This window comes from Filicampus tigris, chromosome 22, assembly GCF_054856515.1.
Source record: "Filicampus tigris isolate MCC_2025a chromosome 22, RoL_Ftig_1.0, whole genome shotgun sequence".
Lineage (NCBI taxonomy): Eukaryota > Metazoa > Chordata > Actinopteri > Syngnathiformes > Syngnathidae > Filicampus > Filicampus tigris.
The window spans coordinates 6,198,723-6,222,540 of NC_141238.1; the positions used below are offsets into that span (position 1 = coordinate 6,198,723).

The window sequence follows — 23,818 nt, forward strand, 5'->3', positions numbered from 1 at the left end:
CGTTACACCCCAACTATTTTTTTATTCACATATTCACAAATTTTGTTGATCCACTTGATTCTTCCATTAATCCAATCAGTTAATTGAGGCGAATCGATTTTGAATCGGTTTTCGATTAATCGTCACACCCCAACTATTTTCTTATTCACATATTCACAAATTTTGTTGATCCACTCGATTTATTTTCCATTAATCGAGGCGAATCTATTTTAAATTGATTTTTCGATTACTTCCCTGCTTATTCTACTTAAGTGATGGCCTATTTGCATGTGGTTTTAATTCCTTGGCGAGGGAAGACAGCATTTCATCTCGGGCTCTCGGTTTCTTAATAAAAGTGATACCGCCACTCACCCATCATTCAAGTCACTCAAGCCCTTCTTTTTCCTTATCCTCCCGTGGATCGTCAAGACGTAGACGATGAGGTCTGTTTAATGAGACTGTCTGGGATTGATTGCTGTAGTGCAATTTGCCACCGGATTGAATAGCCCTCATCTTCGTAGCAGAACCACACCCACACGACCATCTCGACGGAGCTTTTTTTCACTTCCATGCAAGTTTCCATACGAGTTCATTTTATTCTACCGATTACTTGAGGTGAATGTGTATTTGTGTTGCGCAACACACGTTGAGCTGCTATCTACCCCGCAGCTGAATTTGTCCCTGCCCCAAAAAAATATATATTTTTTTTTAAATCATTTTGATATAGTACAGGGGTCAAATGTTTGATCTCTTTTACCTTGTGGCAGGACAGCGGCAAAGCCAGAAGAAAATAGCGGCGATAAAAAGGAACGTCCGGTGAGCACCATGAGCGAAGCGTCCAACTACACGGGTGGCTCGGACAACAGCAACTTCACCGGGAGCCCTGCCGCCACTTTGACTCACTCCTCGTCATTCACACGGGTCAGCGACGTGTTCTCGAGTTAGAACCTACTCAGACCACCACGCGCGTGCACAAAAAAAAAAAAAAAAAAAAAATCAACTTTACTCGGTTCGGGAGGACTCAAGCAAACTTTGCGGGTCCTTTAGGAGAAAGTGTTATTACTCAAAGGATTTCATAGTGTTTGTTGTATAAAATGCTGATGCGTAAACAAACATCTACTCTGTAATGTGGCCCAGAAATTGAATTCTTCAGGCTGTCATGAATAAGCGCTTCTTGCTTACGCTAGTTGAAAGCGAAAAAAAAAAAAAAAAAAAAAAAAAAAAGGAACATCTCGTATTCAGTATTTATGCATTCACGAGAAGTCATAATTTATCATCTTGAATGGGCCTAGTTTTGAAAAAAAAAAAAAAGAAAAGGAAAACGGAACATAAATTATGAATTCAAATGCATTGCTTTGAATTTATGATGCGGCATGGAAAAAAAAAAAAAACCTCAGCCGAAATAAAAAAAAATGATGCAACAAAAAGATGTATTGATGTCTACTTGTTTGCTATGCTAGCACACTAGCACAGCAGCTTCAACTACTGGAGACAAATTCCTTGTGTGCAAATAACATACTTGGCTTGATTCCGATTCCTTCGAGTACTTTTTGACCACTCTTGAGGTGCCCTTGAGCAAAAACAACCGAAATGTAAATCCAACATTGATTTCCGCTCAACTGTTTGGATTCATATCCAGCATATAAAACAGTTCTGCATTTCTATTTCTATTCCAACAGCCTTCAAGGTCTTCCAAAAAAATTCACAACTTTGGCAAGAGGTCCAACTCCATCAAGAGAAATATAAATGCCCCCGTGGTCAAAAGCGGCTGGCTTTACAAGCAGGTAAGAACCAGCGCTAACCCTTAAATTAAATTCCGCAGCCTTCATTTTCAGCTAATTGAATGTACATCATACAATTTAATGTGAGAAAAGTTCAATCGGCTTCGTCGGCTGTAAACCTGTCAACAAATGTCTTCCTCACACATGAAAACTCATCTGTTTTCAAGATGGCTGTCGAAAAAAATGGGGTGAAACAAGCTAGTTGAGGGATTTAAAAAAAAAAAAAACAAAAAAAAAAACGATAATAATAATGAATTGCCGTATGTGTGGAAATTGATTTTCTGTTCACTTTGACCCCTAAGGACAGTACAGGCATGAAGCTGTGGAAGAAGAGGTGGTTTGTTCTGTCGGACATGTGCCTTTTCTACTACCGTGGTGAGGAAACGCAATCCATCTACTATTTATGAAAAGTCAACCAAAGATGCGTTCAGATTATCAATAAGACGCTGTTAGTAGCCATCACTGATAGGGGTGTAACGATTCACTCGAGCCCCGATTCGATTTTTGATTTCCGGTTCCCGATTTTCGATTCTATTTTTTATTTTTTTTTTAATTGCTAGCGTACTTGTCTCTGTGCCATCCACAAAGGCAATACGCAATGATGTTTGGCGCAAAAACGTTTCAAGACATCATTTTCTAGATGGATTTTTCGATTAATCGGGGTGAGTTGATTTTCAATCAATTTTCGATTAATCGGGGCGAATCGATTTTCAATCGATTTCCGATTAATCGTTACATCCCCTGCAACTGATATTACAAAAAATATAACGAGTAACTCATATGACTTTTTTAGCGTCTAAACGTAATATATTCCTCACCCCCCCAGCACTGATGACAAAAGATATTCATCTTGATTATTACGGTATAAAATAAAAAAAATACTATGATGAAATGTGCATAAAAACATCCACGCTTCATGTTCATTTTATGTACGATGTGTTGTAGATGAAAAAGAAGACAGCATCCTGGGTAGCATCCTGCTCCCGAGCTTTCACATCTCCATGTTGTCAGTGGATGACCACATCAGCAGAAAATATGCCTTTAAGGTATTTATAAAAAAAAAATAAAATAAAAAAAAGTCTCTTGATGATATAAAGGATGTCTGAATTTTATAAATAGGTCAGTGTCACAATCTTCTCATCGTGGCTGACACAACCACATAGCAATGTGGATTTAAGTCATCAACATGGCAGTCAGATATTTTCGAGTGGGATCATGTTTTTTTTTTTTTTTTTTTGGTTATAAAGTGGATTAAAAGGAGCCTCAACACACTGTCAGACAAATCTGAGATGTCAATGCACCGTGCTGTTACTTTCCTAGTGACTTCATTTTTATCTCTGCCTTTTTTCTGTTTTTTTTTTTCCTCGCTTCTCTCTGGCTGTCTCTCCTTATCTCTCTTTCCGGTAGGCCACTCACCCCAATATGAGGACGTACTATTTCTGCACCGATACCGCCAAAGAAATGGAGTCCTGGATGAAAGTCATGACAGACGCTGCCCTTGTCCACGGTGGACCTGTCAAAAACTCTGCGCTGACTGCGGGGAAATGTCCACAGATAGACATGTTAGTTTGGATGTAAATTTGACGATGTCATCACGATGGAACCAAAATGACAATGAGAAACAACGAGGGATGTAACGATTCACTCAAGCACCGATTCGAGTCCGTTTTGGATTTTCAGTTCACGATTTTCAATTCGATTCGATTTAAGAAAAAAAAAAAAAAGAATTGCTACAATGCTTGTCTCTGTGCACTAGTGTGGTTCTGCAGCCCTCCACAAACGCAATACGCGATGATGTTTGGCGCGAAAGCATCATTTGATCTACGCATTCAAAATGTGCAATGCGTCTGGAATGAAAAAACGTTTCAAGACTTCATTTTCCTTATGAAATTTAAGCAACCCGAGTTTTCGAGTAATCGAATTGATTCATCGTGGCGAATCAATTTTAAATGGATTTTTGATGAATCGATGAATCAGGGCGAATCGATTTTAAATAGATTTTTGATTCATCGATTAATTAGGGCGAATCGATTTTGAGTTGATTTTTGATTCATCGATTAACCAGGGTGAATCGATTTTAAATTGATTTTTGATTCATCGATTAAACGGGTCGAATCGATTTTAAATGGATTTTTGATTCATCGTTGAATCAGGGCGAATCGATCTTGAATAGATTTTTGATTCATCGATGAATCGTGGCGAATCGATTTTTGATGAATCGTTCCACCCCTAGAAACAACTGCATAGAAATGTCCTTTGTTCATTTCGCCTGCGTGACATCCTTCTCCGCTCCTGTCACAGGTTGGACGAGTTGAACGCGGATCAGCCGGCACCTCGGGAGTTGAACAACATGTTGAACAACCGAGTCTTCAGCCGCCCGGAGCTCCAGAACAATGAACGAAACCGCGCGCCTGCGCGTCAGCATTCCTTATCACGGACCGACGAGAAACGGCTGAAAGATGCGGATAAACTGCACGGCGAGAAGGAGCGCGAGTACTACACCTTACAGAAAGACGGGGGGAGGTATTGCTTGAAGCAAGACTGCGTGAGCTACGTGCTCCAAAAGGATGGCGAGAAGTACCTCCTGCACAAGGGAGGGGAAAAGTACATGCTGCAAAAGGATGGCGAAAGGTACTCCATTCAGAAGGACTCGGTTCGGAAAGTGGATGACAAATTCCGAGCGGCCCCAACGGATGAAAAGGCAACTAAACTCGGCGCCAAATGTTTTTTGTCAAAGGATGAAGATGCCTTTCTGCTGCACAAAACGGGAGTTCCGTCCACCCTTGTAAAAGACGCGCCGAAATACGTCCCTCAGAGGGAAGTGAGGAGACAGCTTTCATTAAGGGAGACGCAGAGTAAATATGGAACGTTACAAATTGTGGACAAATATAACACTTTGAAAGATATTAGGAAGTACAGCACACTCAGAGAAGGGGATAAATACGCCACTCTAAGAGACTTGGAGAAGTACGCCACTCTTTGTCACGGGGATAAACGCCGCTTCCAGCACGATCCCAGCGCGGGGCCGACGCAGGCAAAAATAAGCAACATAAAACTACAGCCGGCCCAGGCGGTCGCCATCGCAGCGGCCGTGTCTGCCTCGCGCCAGGGCCAGGCCACGCTCACGCTGCCAAAACCTGCACAGATAAACGGATCGGGGTCGGTAGACCGCACAAGCGACTGCAGCTTGACAGCGGAAAACGAAAACCAGCCGAGGGTTCCGGCTACTCCAGCTCAGGAAACGGATAGAGGGTTGTCCAGTACCAATTCCGTCCAGCAGTTGGAGCACATGACTCGCAGAACTCGGACAGAAGAGGACAGAAGGTAGGAAGACTACTCCCATTAACTCATAACCTTTGAAAAAATGTGTCAAAAATATGAATACGTTTTTCAAATTGAATGGCTGGACTGAAAAGACGAATAAACCTGTCAATGGCATTGAATGGGTTGAATGTTAAAGTGGAAAAAAAAAAAAAAAATAACCAACAATGTCCATTCCTTTGTTTCCCAGCATTTCTTCCTACCAGACGTTACCCAGAAACATGCCCAGCCACCATCCCCAGCTTGTACCCAGATACCCCGAGGGCTACCGCACGTTACCCCGAAACAACATGATGAGGCCCGAGGGCACCTGCGGCGCGGCGGCGGGTTCGCCGCACGATCGCTCCCCTCGACCCGCCTCGACCAGCGCTGCCACCGCAGCGGAGAAGAGGCGCTCGATGAGGGATGACACCATGTGGCAGCTGTACGAATGGCAGCAGAGGCAGGCCTTCTCCAGGCAAAGTCTGGCTCAACCAACGGGTAGCGGTACTGAACAACAACATGGCATAATATAGATTAAAAAAAAAGAAAAAAAAAAATTTGAAAAAAAAAATTGAAAAAAAAAAAAAAAGCACCTCGTTTTTTTTCTGTAGGTCATTATGGCACTCTTCCCAGCACAAAGACAATGGGCAACATATCAGACCACGCCACGGTACGCTCCATCCCCACCTCGCCATCTCACGGGTCGCTAGCCCTCTACAACACCCTCCCCCCTCCCTGCAAGCAAGGCCTTCCCAACACTAGCGGCTCCCACTCTGAAGTGTCGTCGCCAATTTTTGGAGACGATGGCACGCTTGAGCGTCTGCGCAGGACGCACCCTGCCAAGGTAAAAATTGAGCTCAATAAAGTAAGACTAACTGGCATTTATTTATTCCCAGGTGGTAATTAGTAAAGGAGGAGGACGGGTCAGACAAAAATATTGTGCGGTGTTGTAGGGATAGACCGATTATCGGCGTTTTGGTGAATATCGGCGTCGGCCTTTTAAAAAAAAAATTATAATTTTTTTTTTTTTTTAATTTGATGGCCGACAACTCATCTGTGTTATTTTTTCATTTATTCATTTATACTATTTATTTTCATTTATTCATTTAATTAATTTTGGTTTTGTTTTTCGATTTGAACATTTTTGGCTTTGTGGAAATGTGTAAATGTGAGCGTTGGGTTATTAAGAGTCTGTCAGTGTTAAAGGACAAGCCGTTGATGCTTGTGTTTATTGATCATTATTGTTTTATCATTTCAAACCGTCAGTTCCTCCTCTCTGGAGGCGGAGCTTTCCTGTTAACCCTACGATGACACAATTGGTTGTAAAGTACCCTGTCTTTATGTCTCCTGGAAAAGAATAAAAAGACCTACACAAAAAAAATAATAATTTGGGAGGACCTCATTTAGTGTAGAAAAGTCCCTGAACTTTTTGTTAGAATTTTATAACAAAAATGTACTGTATATTGTCAAAAATGTCTGATGATAATCAACATTATGCGAATCTGAAAAATTGTACAGTAAACATATGCTTAGACGTTTCAACAAATTTATTTATTTATTTTTTTTTTTCTGACGCCAACATTTTCCTTTTTACTGAAAATGAATATCGACTCCAAATATCGGTTATCGTTACCTCCTTGACTACTACTAATCGATATCGGTATCGGCTATCTTTTGTCGACAAACTCACAATAATACGGCACATCAATAAAGATGTACACAAAACTATAAAATGATCGCGCAACCGTCGCTTTCTGTAGGCATAAAAACCGGGATTAAAGGGGAGTTCACATCCGATAATCCTCAGCAAAAAAAAAACTATCGTGAAAAACGTCCCGTTTCCGCTCTTGTTCTTTCAACTCCAGCGCTTTCGGCACCTTCACAAAAATCCTTTTTTTTTCCGCTCCAGTTTGGAAGCACACTCGACCGCCGCCCTGCGCTAGCCGCCGCTGTTCCTCCTCAATCCGGCACGCCTCAATCGCTGCGAGGCAAAACGGTGAGTCTTCTTCCAGACACTTTTACAGCCAAGCCCAACCTTTTGACATTTTCCCTTTCACAGCCGTCGGTTTTGTCACTACTTGCCTTGTGGCATTTGGCTAACGCTACGTAGCATTTAGCCTCCAAGTCGGGACGTACTTGGAAGCACGTTTGGACGTCTTTGCCCGGTTTTTGCCGGGCGGCGAGTCGGTCGTATGTAAAGCGGCGGTCGAGGTGACCCCCCCCCCCCCCCCCCCCCCCCCCGGCGACTATTCGCCACTCGCTTCACCGTTTGTCGTTTTCAACCTAGCGGTTCATTTCTCCTGTGTGTGTGTGATGCTTCACCCAGCCTGAGGAACTGACATTGATGCTCATCAAGCTCCGCCGGCAGCAGGCAGAGCTCAACGGCTTGCGGGAGCACACACTTTCGCAGCTAATGGCCCTGGGGATAGAGGGGCCCAACCCCAAGGTCAGCAATGTATGGACGCGATGTGTGGCGTGTGTGTGTTGGCGGGCCCGGGACACGATCTCCGACGCGTTTGCCGTCGAGACCTGGAATTTTGCGTGCGAGCCATCGGTTCTTTTTCCACCCGGTTAGAAACCAAAATCAGTTTCATGTTGGAAGCATTTGCAAGGTTTTGTTGTGATGAGTTTGGTTTGGTGATTTTTTTTTTTTTTTTTTTTTTTCTTTTTGCAAAGTGGGGACGTGTGTGTATGTGTGTGACTTGAGCATGAATGTGACCGACGATATTCATAATCCTCAGATTTTTTTTTTTTTTGTGATCATATTCGGAGAGCAAAAGTAGAGTGCAACAACTTGTTATAATAAAGACTTGATGTTATCTAGGGATGGGCGAGTATCGATACCAGGTATCTTTTTTTTCCCCGGTCGTCCAATTTGAAAAATAGACAAATAAAGTGCATGTCAAGTTATTGCCTAATAAAACCCTCTTTTCATTTCTTTCTTCCTAATGATGAATTCAGTCGAATCCTTGAACCCATCTTACCAAACAGAGCTCGCTTTCTGCTTCTTTTCCCTCCTTTTCCTGCTGCCACTGCAGACTGATGTTCTTTCGCATCATCTTCAGAGGAACCTTGTTTACCTGGACAACCAGGTGAGGACAACCTGACCTTCCTCCGTTTGAGCTCCTTTAAAAAAAAACAAAAAAAAACAACAGTGTATCTACCGTAATAAGATTTGACTGCCCGACTTGAATCCAGTTAAATATGCCCCGAGGATCTCGGATTGACGGAGCTCGATCAAGTGGTTTTCCCGAGTCCTTAATTGAGTCTCTGGTGGAAAGGGCTAAGATGAAAACAGAGAGTCGAGGGCAGAGGATGTCCCTCCTATTCATCGTGTTGTTGTTTTGTTTTCTCCGGCATTAAATTGATGGCAATGTCAATTCGGGTGTAGTCGGTGTAAATGAAGTTCAGACCTTGTAGGTGGTTGGTTGATGGTAGGAGTATGTAGAGGGTGAAAAGGAGTGGGACAAGTGTCGAGCCCTGGGGAACACCTTGGGAAAGAGGGGCAGCGGAGGAGATGCGCTTGTTGATGTGGACGCGTTAGTGAGGTAGGATCTGAACCAGGAGAGGTCTGTTCCACTGATGTGGATTCAGGTTTCAAGATGGGAAAGGTTGATCGTGTCGTTAGTTTTGAGTTTTATCAAAACAACTTAGTTCAGTTTTAATTAGTTTTAGTATTTTTTTTTAGTTTTTTTTTTAACTCATTCACTGCCAGACATTTTCAGACCCTCTTTTAGGGCTGTGTAATTAATCAAAATAACAATTTCGATTGTTACACTCCACGATGACAAAATTGGCATAATCGTAAAAAAACGATTATTAATTAGACAAGGAAAGCATACTTGAATTTTATACATTTGCACCGTTTTTTTATTTCATAACAACTAATTTTATGCATTTTGTGTGGTCCAAAAGGAACTTACATTTATTTGTCTTTACGTTTAAACATTTTCTTGTTTTGTACCAAAAAATAAATGATCGTTTGAATAATGGTGATCTCAATTATTACCAAAATAATCGTGATTCATATTTTTTTTTTCATAATCGAGCAGCCCTGCCCTCTTTTATCCTAAAAAATTTGAAAAAAAATCTAAATAAATTCCTGGAATTGACTGTGAAAGGACGAGTAAATCCGTCAATGGCGGCGAATGAGTTAAAATGGTGTGATATTGTTTTCAAGATTTAAAAAAAAAAAAAAAAAAATGGCCAAAGAAGTCCCGGCGGATGTATCGCGGGACACCGTCATCATCCGAAACGCCACTTTTGGAAAAACGTGCACTGACGTGCTTTGAAAATCCTTGTATCGGCTTTCGACAGAGATGACAGCCCCATGTCCTGTTTTTCCCCTTAACCACCCTGCTAGAAAAAGGAGAACGAGCCTCTTATCTTCACGATTCACACTATGATCGAGAACTCGGCGCCACGGCCGCAACTCTACCAGCAAGTAAGATTTCAGGCAGGTTCTGGCTCGACTCACTGTTCGGTCAGTCAAATTGCCGTCCGAAAGATTCCTCAAAATAACGGTCGACTCCAGCCAGACCTCTGCCTTCGTATCCGACGTGTCGCGTCCATGTCTCCCCCGTTCAGTATGCACCACCCGTTTCTCCATTTTGGATGTCGTCGGTCAGTCCATCACCCCGACAGCAAAAACGACGTCATCGTTTCTCATTCTTTTCATTTATTTCACCGGCCGCCTGCTGTTGAGATGACTTATAGTCCAACACTATATAGTCATGGAATTCTCATTTCCACATCAGTACTGTTCATGGTGATCATTGTGTCTTCAAATATGTTTTTTTTTTTTTTGGGGGGGGGGGGGGTGTCACGATTGCGGGACTCTTCAAAGTGTCGGAGAAGTGGGAGAAAAGTGAACTGCAAAAAGCGAACGAAAGGGTTTTTATTCCGGACTGCGAAACATTTTTCAAAATCTTCTCAAAGCAAAACTGTGGGTTTGAATCCACACTTTTCCTAAACGTCCGTTTTGGTGAACACTTTTCTTCATCCCCCCCCCCCCCCCCCCCTTCTTGTCTGCTGAGTGATTTCAATCGTCTTCACTGTTCACACATCGAAACATAAAATACGAAAAGGGTGATTTTTAGTTGATCGACTCGATTAATCGACTCGATTAATCGGGGCGACTCGATTTTCGATTAATCGTTACACCCCTGGTGATTTTTCTGATTTGGTATGTAGGTGGTGTACTGTAGTGTGTTGAAATGATCTTCCTTTCGTCACGTGAATGGATTTTTATTTTATTTCCCCCCCCCCCCTCGAATGATTAAAATGCATCCACCGTTTATGTCTATTCCTTTCATGTTTGTTTTTCGGCCAGACCACTCCAGACGAGCACAAAGACTGCTCTGCGATCCGACCCAGCGAGGACATCGACGTAAGGCAAAACGGTGTTTAGCGCTAGCAGTGACATGTTCCAAGCAGCCGTTGCTAATCCCCCTGTGATTTTTGCCGCGCCAGACCAAATTGAGCCGGTTCTGCGAGCAGGACAAATTAGTGAGGATGCAAGAGGAGAAACTTCAGCAACTCCACCGAGAGAAGGTAAAGTGTCTTTGTCCGCGGGCGGAATCGGACGCTTCGGGGAATTGTATGCCGAGTAACGCGCGTCGTCCGTTCCCAGCACACTCTGGAGACGGCGTTGCTGTCCGCCAGTCAGGAGTTAAGTGACCCGAGTAATCCCATTACTTCAGCCACGCAAAGTCTGGCCCAGCAGAGAGACGTGCTCCAAAACGGCTTGCTTAGCACCTGCAGAGAACTTTCCAGAGTCGACGCGGTGAGCAATCAAGTCCGAGCACGTCTTTTGATGGAGGGGATACCGTGACGGCCGCTGTCACTTTAACCGCGCCGCAACTTAGACCGACTTAGCAGTTTCGTCTACTTTCAGCCAACCGGTGAAAGTTTTTTTTTTATAGCGGCTGTGTCATGGTTTTCAGGAGCTGGAGCGCTCGTGGAGGGAGTACGATAGGTTGGAGGGAGACGTCACTTTGGCAAAGTCCAACCTACTGGAGCAGCTGGAAGCCTTGGGCAGCCCACAGGTGACACACGTTACACACACAGTCAGTTTTTGTCCCCCTCATTTACATTGTCTGTGTGTGTGCGTGCGTGCGTGCGTGTCTTCAGACAGAGCCGCCAAGCCAGCGGCACATTCAAATCCAGAAGGAACTGTGGCGGATCCAGGACGTGATGGAGGCACTGAGTAAAAATAAACCGCAGCGCAGCACGGACGGTGAGTATGAGTTAATGAACCATTAGGGATGTGAACGATTCACTCACGCCCCGATTCGATTCGACTTTTGATTTTCGGGATTCGATTCGATTTGTTGTTGTTTTTTTTTTGTGCGCTAGTGTGGTTCCGCAAGCCATCCACAAATGCAATAAGCAAAGGAAGCAAAGGCATCATTTGATCGAATTTAATCGACTCGATTTTCGATTGATCTAAGCGATTAATCGATTAATCGAGTCGGATCGCTTTTTGTTTAATCGTTACATCCCTATAAACTATGCTTTATTGTGCTGTGACGATGACCAAATAAAGCTCCTACCTTTCAAGTCTAACTACAGGATTTTATTTCCGCAGGTTGTTCTGATTCCAAGCCGCTCTCCAGCCTCCAAAAAAATGAGGTAAGCTTCTGCATTAGCACATTTGAACCCTAACACTCTTTTTTTTTTTTTTTTTTTTTTTTTTTAAACTTTATGCATTATTTGTACTACTACTAATGATAATACACTTAATTTGCAGAGCGCTTTTCAAAAAGAAAACTCTTTCTGTCATTTTTGATGGGAAAAATGGGATGCCACCCATCTTACTTTAAATATTTTTTTGGTGACAATATGAAGATAAAAGTACTTTGTCGTGGACAATATAGCCTTTAAACACAAACCAATTTTAAAATCCCAAATCACGCGATTCCCTTTGTTGGCACGGCTGTGGAACTCCGGTCCTCGAGGCCACTATCCTGCATGCGTTAGATGTTTCCACCCCCCCACGCCCCAACACACCATGTCAGTCGGTCAGCAAGGGAATGAAATCAGCTGTGTTAACTTTTAACAGGCAGTGACATTGCTGCCACTCAGTCCTATCAAGACGGGGAATGGTGTTCCGCCCCGCCCCCCTCTGCCACAGTACTACTATTCATCCGAGCACCCCCCTCACACGCCCTCCCAGCACCCCAACTCCAGCAGCCGCCCGCCTCCTTACACGCAACGCCCCGAGGACTGCAAAACCGGCTCTAGGAACGGCGCGCACAGTGTAAGAGCAACGGGGGGAGAAAACAAAAAAAAAAAAAAAAAAAAGAAGAACGCCCATGACTTGCTCATCCTCTCAACACGTTTGGTCTCATTTGTCCGTGGCATCGGTCAGTCATCCGCAGAAGCTTTTGTCTCATTTGACGTTCATCCTCATGGTTTCACATCCCCCGCTTCGTTCGAGTCCCTTCGCCGAACAGTCCTTTTTTTTTTTTTTTTTTTTTTTTTTTTTTTTTTTTTCTCGCCGTTTTCAAGGAGCAGACTTTGTTGGCATGCTGTTATATTTCGCTCTGTTTCCCCGCCGCGACGCCTCACAGCAAGGTCCAGATTATCGGTTGTATAAGAGCGAACCCGAGCTGACCACGGTCAAGGAGGAAGTGGATGAAGTCAACGGTGAGGACAAGGACAAGAATGAAACTTCTTCGTCTGAGACTATTAACATTGTAGCCACGAAAGGTACTTAAATTTTTTTTTTTTATGCATTTTACTAGGGATGTAACGATTAATCGAAAATCGATTTAAAATCGATTCGCCCTGATTAATCGATTCGATTAATCGGAAATTGAATTGACTAAATTCGCCTAAAAAAAAAAAAAAGATGTCTTGAAACATTTTTGATTTGATTATGCGTCTGCGCCAAACGTCGTCGCAAATGGAGACTGGAATCGAACGGGGGGTCTTGAGTGAATCGTTACATCCCTACATTGGACCGAGCCTTTTTATTTAACTTACGATCGTCCCTCGCACAGCGGTTCCCCACTACCCGGTGGGCATTGTTCCCCCGAGAACCAAATCCCCCATGAGCCCCCCCGAGTCCACGACCATTGCCTCCTACGTCACCCTGAGGAAGACTAAAAAGCCCGAATCCAGATCGGTACGTGTCTCGCTATTCGATAGCGTTGAATTTGAACACAACCTCCCAAAGATGCCACGAAATCCTCTTGGCAGGATCGCCCCCGAAGTGCACTCGCCGACCACTTTGGCTACGGGGAGAGAGAGGTGGGCCGACCCCGGATGAGTTTGGAGGAGCAGATGGAAAGGATGAGGAGACACCAAGAGGCGTCATCGCAACGAGAGAAGAGAAGAGAAGCCCCGTCCCGCTCGCATTCTTTTAGTAAAGATGAGCCCTTCGTTACGTCGCAGGTATGAAAAAAAACATTTCGCCACAGCCCGTTTTTTATTTTAGGTTGTACTTTGAAGTATTCGCGGACTGATGATTATGTTGACGGAATAAGGTCCGGGCCCACGCGGAGGGAGCCGGTGCAGACCCCGCTGAGCTGGAAGACGCCCTGAAGCAAGTGAAAATGTTTCGTGACGCTGCAACTGTCGCGGAGAAAGTGCCTACTCCGTCACAGGTTGGCGGGAATTTTGTTTGAGTGCATGTTTATGTGATTGCATGCAACTGCAATGTGCTCGATTATGGGGGGGGCGGAAAAAAAATAAGACTCGGGATTACTTTGGTCACGATTATTCAAACGATCATTTGTTTTTGGGTACAAAACAAGAGAATGTTCAAACATAAAAAAATATTATTTTTTTTTTTAAAAGTGCAAACAAGTATTAATAATCGTTTTTTTTACGGTTATGCCAGTTCTGTAATCGTGGAGTGCAAGAATCGGAATTGTAATTGAATTATCCATTCGTCGTCACAGCCAGATTTGTCATGCATTGATCATGTTCTGATTCTGTATTCCATCAACAGGAGGTGTGCGAAGACGCATGGCAGGACAGCGTAATTACGCTGCAGAGTGAGCGTTTACTCCAAACCGAGGCCAACAACACAGAAGATGAGGTAGCTTGCCGATACCATGGCCGAGAAGTCATTGTTTATCATAGCGTCCGCAGTCAGGGCTCCATTGCTTTAAATCGGACTTGGCAGATTGCCTCCATTTTTGTCAATATTTGCAACAAATACTCGATTAGGGATAGACCGATTATCGGCCGGGCCGATAATTGATATATTATCAGCCATCAGATTTTTAAAAAAAGGCCGATACCGATATTCAACAAAATGCCGATTATCGACGCCGATGATCTGCATTTTGTTGAATATCGGAATCTGTCTTTTTTAAAAATCTGACGGCCGGTGATGAATCAACTTAAAACTGTGTTAACTTCAAGGAACTATTTGTTTAAATTTCCTGATAACTTAGAGATTAGAGATTCTAACTGGCCCTGGGAAAACGCGGCACCTTTTGCTTTTGTTTGAAATCAAAACAAATGACCCTGGTAGCTCCCTGAACTTAGTTAGAATTTGTATTAAAAAAAAAAAAAAAAGTTTAATAAATAAAAAACATGATGCAAATCTGAAAAAAATGTTCAACAAACATGCGTAAAGGCATTTCAACTAAGTTAATAGTTTTCATTCGGTTTATTTTTTTGATGCCAATTTTTTTCTTTTTTTACAGAAAATTAATATCGGCTCCAAATATCGGTTATCTGCCTCCTTGACCACTAATAATCGGTATCGGCCCTGATGGAAAAAAACCCAAAAAAAACATATCGGTCCATTTCTATACTCAATGCTTATTAAACTGAAATCCGGCGTCCCGCAGGGACCTGAACCCGTCCCCTTTAGTATTTATGCGCTTCCTTTCGGTAGTATTATTACAGTCTGTCAATTTCGCCTGCTATATGCCCTGAAACAACTTCCGATGTGATTTGGCGCTATATAAATAAAATTGAAAAACATTTCTGTCCTCATGGAAATTTTTAGCTAGTAAGCATCTTCTCCTGAAGCAATGATGTCAACGATTCCTGACATACCTCAAAGCTCTCGATGTATCCTAGCTTGCGTGCTTGCTCTGTGGTTAATCGCCGAGTGAAACTCAGCGAGCAGAAAGTCATCTGCCCTCGAAAACGATTACAAACTCATGCATTGCATTTTTCAGCGTGCGAGAGGCAGACGGCAGTGATTTTGGACCGGCACACCGAGACCCGGCGTGTGGAGATGGTAAACCTCCGCTCCTTTGAGGATGACAAAAGCAGAGACGACATGAACAGCTCGCCAACAAACATCTCGCCTGAAAACAGGTGCGCTACGTTTCCGTTGCCGGAGCGATCGCCCGAACGACCGTCCCCGTTGCGCGCGCGCCGCGGCCGCATTTCGCGGCGCAAACCGCGTCTCGTTCCAACCGCCAATTGCAAATGAATGACCAGCCGCCGGAGTCGCGATCCAGGGACGCCAAGCCCCGAGCCGAAAGAGGAGGCCGATGCGCTGCAAGAAAACGCCGGCGAGGAGAACCTGGAGAAGCGGCTCCAATCCTACAACCAGCTGCCAGCAAATGACAAGAAACACAACAACAACAACTTATTGGCTTGTAAGTATATAGCGCCACCAAAAGATACGGGCCCCTATATTTCGCAAAAATAGAACTCAATATGAGCTAAGCACTATCGCGATAATAAAAACACTATTTGCACAATTAACTCGAGAGATAGACCGATATATATATTTTTTTTTTTTTCAGGGCCGATACCGATTATTAGTCGTCAAGTAGGCCGATAACCGATATTTGGAGCCGGTGTTCATTTTCAGTAAAGCGGAAAATACTGGCATCAAAAAATAAAACAAGTTAACTTTGTTGAAATGCCGTTACGCATGTTTGTTGAACTTTTTTTTTTTCAGATTTGCATCGTGTTTTTTATTTATTGTACATTTTTGGCGTCTTTTGTTGTAAAATTCGAACAAAGTTCAGGGAGCTCCCAGTGTCGTCAGCATGTCTTTAAAAGTGGCGTGAAAACAATTGCTCCCTCTAGTTTTGTGAACTGAAAATGTAAACAAATAGTTCCTTGAAGTTAGCGCACTTTTAAGTTGATTTATTATCGGCCAAATATGTACTATATATTTATTATCGGCCCAAAAAAAATATTTTGAATAATAACATTAAATCATAATTAATCCATGAAAGGGTTCAATATATTTTTTATAAATTTCGATTCATTAATATTGGCGAAAGCAACTTAAAAAATCTGCGCCGATAATTAGCCCGGCCGATGATCGGTCTATCCCTTATGAACTCCTTCCTCGTTCTGTGCCTTCCAGCACAAATTTTCACGATGGTGAGCAACGACACGTGAGCCTCATCGGCCTGGACATCCTCGATTCCGTCCCATCGAGGCCAAACGTAGCAAGTTGCAAATGATCATAGTCCCCAGCTTCCTGCATCCACCAACACAACCACGACGACGCAACAAGGAGACTGAAACGACGACTGCAAGCAGAGCGGCCGAGGCGGAGATGTTAGGTGTACACGCCCTGATCCCAAAGGTTTTCGATATATTAAGCTGTAGAAAGTTGCTAATTAGATTTGTCCGGGGGCGGACGGTTTGCAAAATTGCTCTCAAAGTCTCCCAAGTTAGCTTTCTTTGTTTCCGTTCCCGCCTGCCGCTGAGCAGTTTTTTACCGGCCGGTGACTACCACTGTAGGGAAATACCGATGGATATTTATTAATTTATTCATGAATGAAAAATCTCTGAATGTTCCAAACTCCTGTTTCCATGCTGCTGGAAGAAAGTCGCCATAGCAGAAGCCAACTCAATGCGTTACACTACATTAGTTTGTATGACGAAGCATTGGGTCCACACTAGGGATGTAACGATTCACTCGAGCCCCGATTGGATTTTCGATTTTTCAGTTCCCGATTTTCGATTCCATTTTTTTTTTTTAATTGCTACCCTGCTTGTCTCTGTGCATTAAAAATGTGCTTTGCATCTGGAATGAAAAAACGTTTCAAGACATCATTTTCTAGATGAATTTAAGCAACGCGATTTGCAATTAATCGAATCGATTAATCGGGGTAAATCGACTCATCCATTTTCGATTAATCGTTACATCCCTAATCTACACTTAAAAAACGCTAAAAATGTCATCTTAATTTGTTGACTTTTTTTGGATAGATTTTTTTTTTTTTTTACTATTTATTACTCTATTCTCATTCTCTCTATTTCTACAAATAATGATACTTTGTGTTGACTTTATTCTGACAAAATTGACCAAATTACATCTTTTTTTCACGTCGTATTTTTGAGGGGTGTGGCACTAATACTTCATAGGTTGTCATTCAAATACCTGTAGATAAAAAAAAAAAAAAAAAAAAAAGTGCTTATGTTGCCGATGCTAATGTTTTCTTATATGCTTTGGTCACACAAGTGAAGCTTAAAAGAGTGTCTACAGATCTCTATTTTTTTTTTCCTGCAGGCCATGTACTTTTGTGTGCTTTTACACAGAGATCCTGCATAATTGCTGCCTCAGAGGAAGGACGATTTTTCATCATTGCCTTTTTCACACAGAATTCAGCAAAAGCTGCATGTCGCAACAGTCACGCACCATTCCGCCGGCAGGTAATCCAATACCTGACTTTGGCACGACAGAGTTGACACGATTTATCTGGCAGCGACGTAGTGACGTGACTTGTACCACAAGAGGGCGGTGTTGAACTTCACATCTCTGTCCCCGGAAAGGCAGAAAATTCTCTGAAGAATAGAAAATAGGTTTTGTTTCTAACTGCAGTAAAAGTACATATTAGTGTTCAAACTAGAATATTATATGATTATGAGTTGTACAGCCTAGAGGGGGGGGGGGGGAATAGTTGACGATTTTGACGTGTACAGCTGTATATAGTGGCGCATTTGAAAAGTCTTCTGGTGAATGGCACCAAAACAACACAAGCAGTGCTTTATTTTCAACCTCCAAAGTGGCCGCTACTGGGTTCCGTTTGAACTGACTATGATTTTCATCGATATGGATTTGACTCCACAGTGTCATTTACAAAACGGAAAAGTAATCGTGAATTTTGTGTCTGTTCGGGCAGGTGGAGAATCGGAGAATAGCACATGTACGAAGCAATAAGTAGGACTTGAGAACATAAAAGAAATGAAAGTGATGTAAAATCTGTATATACAGTATAAAAAAAAATAAAATAATTTATGTACACATTAAAAAAGAGCAAATATATTATAGAGATAATTATTAATGTTATTAGGTCCAATATGCAAAAAGTTCATACCCCATGTGTTTTATATTGTGTAATAAATGTTGACGTTCATACAAACTTGATTGTTTTTTTTTTTTTACTTCCTGGTCTTTCTCTTCATGTACCAGTGTCATTTCATTACACTAGTTTTAATCAGAGATGGATTCATGTGTCCCCAAATGTATTTTTGACACCCATTTTTTGCAGATTATGAAAGAGCTAATAAATTATTAGCTAATAAATCATCGTGAAAAAATCGGCCGATTTTTGCCGATTACAAAAGAGCGAATAAATTATTAGTTCATGAATTATTTGCCTTTATTTGAATCTGCAAAAAGTGACAGATTCCCCCACCCCCTCTTTTTTTTTTTTTACACATTACAACAAGAGAAAAATATTGACTTTAAAACAAAAGAACTTGGCCGAATTTTGCCAATTTATCTCTTTGCTGTAAATTTTAACAAATAAAATAGGAAAAAGTGTATAACAGTGTTCTGCCTGTAATTCATATCTTTATTGTTGTAAGCATTAAGGGACCAAAAATTATTTTATTCATTATATATCTTTGAAATTAATCAAATCATTAATTGGTAATCAGAATTTTATTCTGTCAAATATCCGAATCACCCTCCGCCCCAATAAATCCATATCGATCAAGCCCTAAGAAATATTACTAAACATATTACACATTATTATGAAAACCTGCTAGAGAAAAAAATGAGTACACAACATTTTCATTTAGAAAAGTTGATTGCAACTCTGATTAAAAAAAAAAGTGTTGACCAGTGTAATGAAAAAGGGTATGTCTTTCTTTTTAGAAAGAAATACATATTTTAATACATGACAGAGTTTGCATGCACTTTGCAGGAGGCGAGTTTGTTCATTTTCTGTTTGTTGGAACACGTGGAGGAGTTCCACCACAATGCCAAAGATTGTCGATACCAGTGAAGAGAAGCCACTCTTACCAACTAAAGCAGTGGTACGTAGAACTCCCGTCTCGCTATCGTTACAACTGTGATTATTTAAATACAAATAAAAAAAGAAGTATTATTATGTGGCGCCGCCAAACTTAACTTTTGTGTTGCATACAACATGTTATTTTGAACGTGCAAAGATTTTCTTAGGGAAACAATTTTAAATAACCAAGTGATAGGTATGTCTGTTAGACGATCTTTGGCCATGAGGAGTGGTGACGTCATCACAAACGCCTGCTGCGTTCAACACTTGAATTGCAGACTGGACGAAGAGAAGCATCAGGAAAGCAACTTTTTTTTCTTCTAAACTCAAATAACCCCGAATAAATACTCCCGCAGGGTGAAAAAAAAATGGCTCAGATAACAACCGAGGGAGCCGAACAAGATTCTCAGTCAACATTGGAGCCTAGTGACAACGGAGAAAGCATCCGTACCGGCTTTGGGGGACAGGCCGTGTCGGACTCCAAACAGGAACCGGATAACAAGAACGACATCGAGCGAGGAATAGACGTGAGTGGCTCTCGAGGTGCCGGAGCGCAAAACGACGACAACACGTTGCTTGACGACGGCAAAGACGCGAGAGCCTACGGCAAACTCTCCGAGCCGGGCAAGAGTCCCGCACAGGGGAGTCTGGCGAGTAGCACCGAGTCGGCCCAAGAGGGCTCCCGGGTGCTGAAAGCAGAACAAAGGGAAGGCGGCGGCGGAGGCGGCGGCGGAGGCGGCGGCGGCTCTCCCTCGCCGCCTGCGGAGCACACAAAGGCCGCGGAGAAACACGAGCACGGCGTGAAAAGACGAGCCAGCGTCGAAGTGACCTCGTCGGACGGGGAGCCGCTCAGTCGGATGGATTCCGAGGACAGGTCTGGGAAAGTAGTAACTCAAGAAGCATGGCGACTCGGTCACTGGTAGTCCAACAAATCTTACTTTGTAAGAACACGTTCCCCCGACATGATGCTCGAAGGTTATAACCGAATAACCGGCCCCCCACTTTTCTCAGCCTTTCCTGCGCAAACAACGGCGCACTCAACACAAACCAAATGCAAGTTTCAAGTGAAATGGATGTCTGCCATCCTGCCTCATGTCTTGAGGCAAATTGGAGTGCAGTATGTGGGTGCAACCAGATGTGGCGCTGTTGTTTCGGTCTGGGCTCAATATAAGCACTTTAAAAGGGGATGCTTGAGGGAGGGCTGGCTGACTCCAAAATAAAGTGCCTTACAGTAATATTTAATCCGTGTAGTTGTATTGTAGTACTGTAGTGTTTTTTTTTATATGTATATATTTTTTCGCAGAAGCAAAAAGCTCAACCCTAACTTATTTGTTGTCGTTTTAGCATCAGCAGCACACTGATGGACATGGAGAGCATAGCGTCAAGTGGCCGCTCCACGCCAGCAATGTTCAACAGCCACGGCGCCGCCGTGGGCAACGGCTCCTTGCCGGTGAACGGCAAGTCGTTGAGCTACACGTGCTGCTGGGATCACTGCCAGGCCCACTTTTCTTCCAGCCCCGATCTGGCCGATCACATCCGAGCCACACATGTGGATGGACAAAGGGGAGGAGTAAGTGTTTTTTTTAAATTTCTTTTTTATGTTTGTAGTATGACAAGATGGCAATATTAAATTCCCTGTTTTTTTTTTTTTTTTCCTAACTTTGAAAAACACTACTCTGGAACGTACACTTTTTGTCTTTTGTCTGTGTCCGTTTTGCTCCACACAGGTGTTTGTGTGTCTGTGGAAGGGCTGTAAAGTTTACAACACACCGTCCACCAGTCAGAGCTGGCTGCAGAGGCACATGTTGACTCACAGCGGCGACAAACCTTTCAAGGTGACACGCGGTTGACGAATCGGCACGACCGCACACTTTTTGCCGCTCCGTAACGCGTGCGTGCGTGTGTGTGTGTGTGTGGGTCCAGTGTGTGGTGGGAGGCTGCAATGCCACGTTCGCCTCCCAGGGTGGGCTGGCGCGGCACGTCCCCACACATTTCAGCTCGCAGGGTTCGTCCAAAGTTTCCAGTCAAGGCAAATTGAAGGAGGAGTCTCCATCAAAGGCTGGCCTCAACAAGAGGCGGAAGCTCAAGAACAAGCATCGACGCTCACTCCGTACGTACAGCGCTCGGCACGTAAACGTTCGAATGATCAAATTCCTCGGTAATTATTCTTTGATGATGAATTGTTTGGATGCATGCGTGTAGGGTTGCCCGATTATGGAAAAAAAAAAAAATGAATCATGATTATTATGGTAATAATTGAAATCACGATCATTTCTTGTTTGGGGTGCAAAACAACATTTTTAAATGTAAAAAAAATATATATATATATAAAGACAAATAAATGTAAGTAAGTTCCTTTTGGACCAAATAAAATTGATTTAAAATGAGTTATAAAATGTAAAAAAGGTGCAAATGTATAAATTCACGTATGATTTTCCTGTGTAAACAAACATGCATTGGATATAAATGTATATTAATAATCGTTTTTCACGATTATGCCAATTTTGTGATCGTGGAGTGTAATAATTGTAGTTGAATTTCGATTAAACAAAGAGTTAAATTTTTAATCTTGACGACAATATTTTCCTTCTTAGCGAACATGAATATCGCCTCCAAATATCGGTTATCGGCCTCCTTGGCTACTAATAGTCGGTATCGGCCCTGAAAAATAAACATCGGTATATTGAATGTGTTTTTCAGAGATTTTTTTTTTTTTAGGGTTTAATTGTTATTGTTTTCCCGATGCTTTTCAATGAGCGTCAGTCATACGCAAATTTGGCTAATCGTGGGTCGGCCTTTTTTTAAATGACATTTTATTTATTTTTTTTATTTTTTTTCAGCCCGTCCTCATGATTTTTTTGACGCCCAGACCATGGACGCCATCCGCCATCGAGCAATATGCCTCAACTTGGCCACACACATCGAGAGCCTCGGAAACGGACACAGTGTTGTGTTCCATAGCACGGTACACACACAGGGTGAAAAAAATCAAATCAAATAAAAAAAAAATATGCCAAATATGTCAAGCGTATGCGTGTTTTCAGGTAATAGCAAGGAGGAAAGAAGAATCCGGCAAGGTGAAAGTCCTTTTGCACTGGACACCTGAGGATATGTAGGTGTTTTTTTTATTATTATTATTTTTTTTTTTTCCCCCCTCTCCCGGATTCAGTCCACATATTGTCAGAATGTCAACAAAGAGCTTCTTTATCTTTTTTTTTTCTATTTTGGAAGACTGCCTGACGTTTGGGTGAGCGAGAGTGACCGACTGCAGCAGAAGACCAAAGTTGTGCATCTGTCCAAGCTGCCGACCGACACAGCTGTTCTCCTGGATCCCAACATTTACAGGTGTGTGTGTGACCAGGAGAATTACTTTTGTTGTGAACAAAAATAATAATCCCCCCCTCCCCTCCCCTACACACACACAGGATGTTCTTCTAGGGATGTCTTCTAGTCCTGAAGCCAAACTATATACAAAGATTTTTTTTTTTTTTTTTTTTTTTAGAGCGTTTTAGAGACTTATTTTTGTGGTTTTCTGAAGCCAAGCCTGTTAGGTGCCGTAGGGATATTTTGATCTTACTGTAACTAGGTTAGAGAGAAGCAGTCTTTGTAAATATTTGAGATTTGTAATATATTTTTTTACCTTGGTATATATATTTTTTTTCCTCCTCAAAATGGACCGTAGCTGTATGTACCTTTTTCTAACAAACGTGATAAAATAGGTGGCATTATTGAGGTAATTATCAGGTATCGTCGGCGCCGTGAAGCGTATTGCCTTAACTGCCATTAGTGCTGTATTGCCTTTTTCTCCTTTGCGTTTTCTACAAAATGTGACTTCTAATTTGAGAGCCTCAAAGCAACTGGACTATCTGCTGTATTGTTCCTGTGTAACTTGTTTTCTTAGACGTATAAAGTTCCCAAATTGAGACTTTAATCCTTGGTATTGGTCTTATTCACATCCAAATGATGTGTCATCAAAATAAAAAGCCACAGACCAGCGTTTCTGACGAGTCCACACAATTAACAGATACGAATGCAGTATTCAGGTATTACTCTCTACTCAGAAAGAGAAACTTTTAAAGATGGAAAAGTGGCGAACCTTTCCAGGCCTACAGAAATTTCCGCAAAAGACTACGAGCGTCGACTCTTCCAGGAGGTCACGTCAAAGGAACTGCAGGCCTCTCAGTTAAGGTCAGTGTTGATGTCAGCCAGATGAAAGTTGAACTTTTTTGTAAGGCGTGTGTCTCGTTACATCTGCTGTAAATGTAACACAGCATTTCAGAAAAAGAATAATATAACATTTGAACATTGGGGTGGTAGTGATGGTCTGGGGCTGCCTGGCTTTTTCGGGACCTGGATGACTTGTTCGTTCCGCCATCAGTTTGTGACATCAAACTGAAGCAAATTTAGGTTCTGCAGCAAGTCAACCATTTTTTTATGAATTACGAAGGAAAAAAAAGCACAAATGTGTAAATGTGTGGTGATATTTCCTGACCACAAGGTGTCATTAGAGCACAAGAAAATGGCAGAACGCTCTAGGTCTGCATGTTTGAGGTAAAACCGTTTTGG

General features: G+C 42.5%; 2 protein-coding genes across 3 annotated transcripts in view; both read left to right on the forward strand.

The window, feature by feature from the left end:
* The window catches only part of LOC147126681 (pleckstrin homology domain-containing family A member 5-like), a 45,285-nt gene extending 28,554 nt beyond the window's left edge, over positions 1-16,731 (forward strand). Inside the window, exons 7-33 of the mRNA XM_086023188.1 lie at positions 747-900; positions 1,659-1,763; positions 2,063-2,135; positions 2,706-2,806; positions 3,168-3,322; positions 4,062-5,084; positions 5,272-5,561; positions 5,675-5,907; positions 6,973-7,059; positions 7,390-7,509; positions 8,102-8,155; positions 9,427-9,507; positions 10,396-10,452; positions 10,536-10,616; positions 10,696-10,848; positions 11,009-11,110; positions 11,196-11,301; positions 11,653-11,696; positions 12,127-12,324; positions 12,638-12,776; positions 13,070-13,194; positions 13,269-13,463; positions 13,556-13,675; positions 14,023-14,119; positions 15,212-15,353; positions 15,480-15,640; positions 16,366-16,731. Coding sequence (XP_085879314.1) covers positions 747-900; positions 1,659-1,763; positions 2,063-2,135; positions 2,706-2,806; positions 3,168-3,322; positions 4,062-5,084; positions 5,272-5,561; positions 5,675-5,907; positions 6,973-7,059; positions 7,390-7,509; positions 8,102-8,155; positions 9,427-9,507; positions 10,396-10,452; positions 10,536-10,616; positions 10,696-10,848; positions 11,009-11,110; positions 11,196-11,301; positions 11,653-11,696; positions 12,127-12,324; positions 12,638-12,776; positions 13,070-13,194; positions 13,269-13,463; positions 13,556-13,675; positions 14,023-14,119; positions 15,212-15,353; positions 15,480-15,640; positions 16,366-16,400 — 4,231 coding nt within the window. The 3' untranslated portion in view covers positions 16,401-16,731. The remainder of the gene's footprint in view (positions 1-746; positions 901-1,658; positions 1,764-2,062; positions 2,136-2,705; positions 2,807-3,167; positions 3,323-4,061; positions 5,085-5,271; positions 5,562-5,674; positions 5,908-6,972; positions 7,060-7,389; positions 7,510-8,101; positions 8,156-9,426; positions 9,508-10,395; positions 10,453-10,535; positions 10,617-10,695; positions 10,849-11,008; positions 11,111-11,195; positions 11,302-11,652; positions 11,697-12,126; positions 12,325-12,637; positions 12,777-13,069; positions 13,195-13,268; positions 13,464-13,555; positions 13,676-14,022; positions 14,120-15,211; positions 15,354-15,479; positions 15,641-16,365) is intronic.
* Positions 16,732-16,882: 151 nt separating this feature from the next.
* LOC147126682 (zinc finger protein aebp2-like) lies at positions 16,883-23,703 on the forward strand. 2 transcript variants are annotated; one of them, XM_086023179.1, is made up of 10 exons: positions 16,883-17,663; positions 19,163-19,274; positions 19,609-20,126; positions 20,597-20,822; positions 20,980-21,087; positions 21,176-21,362; positions 22,093-22,217; positions 22,297-22,364; positions 22,484-22,597; positions 23,357-23,703. In XM_086023179.1, exons 2-10 carry the CDS (start codon positions 19,218-19,220, stop codon positions 23,463-23,465), a joined length of 1,512 nt encoding a protein of 503 aa, XP_085879305.1. In that variant the 5' UTR covers positions 16,883-17,663; positions 19,163-19,217; the 3' UTR covers positions 23,466-23,703. The 2 variants fall into 2 exon arrangements, with proteins under 2 accessions (XP_085879305.1, XP_085879306.1); XM_086023180.1 differs by lacking the exon at positions 23,357-23,703 and adding an exon at positions 22,678-23,183.
* Positions 23,704-23,818: the final 115 nt, after the last annotated feature.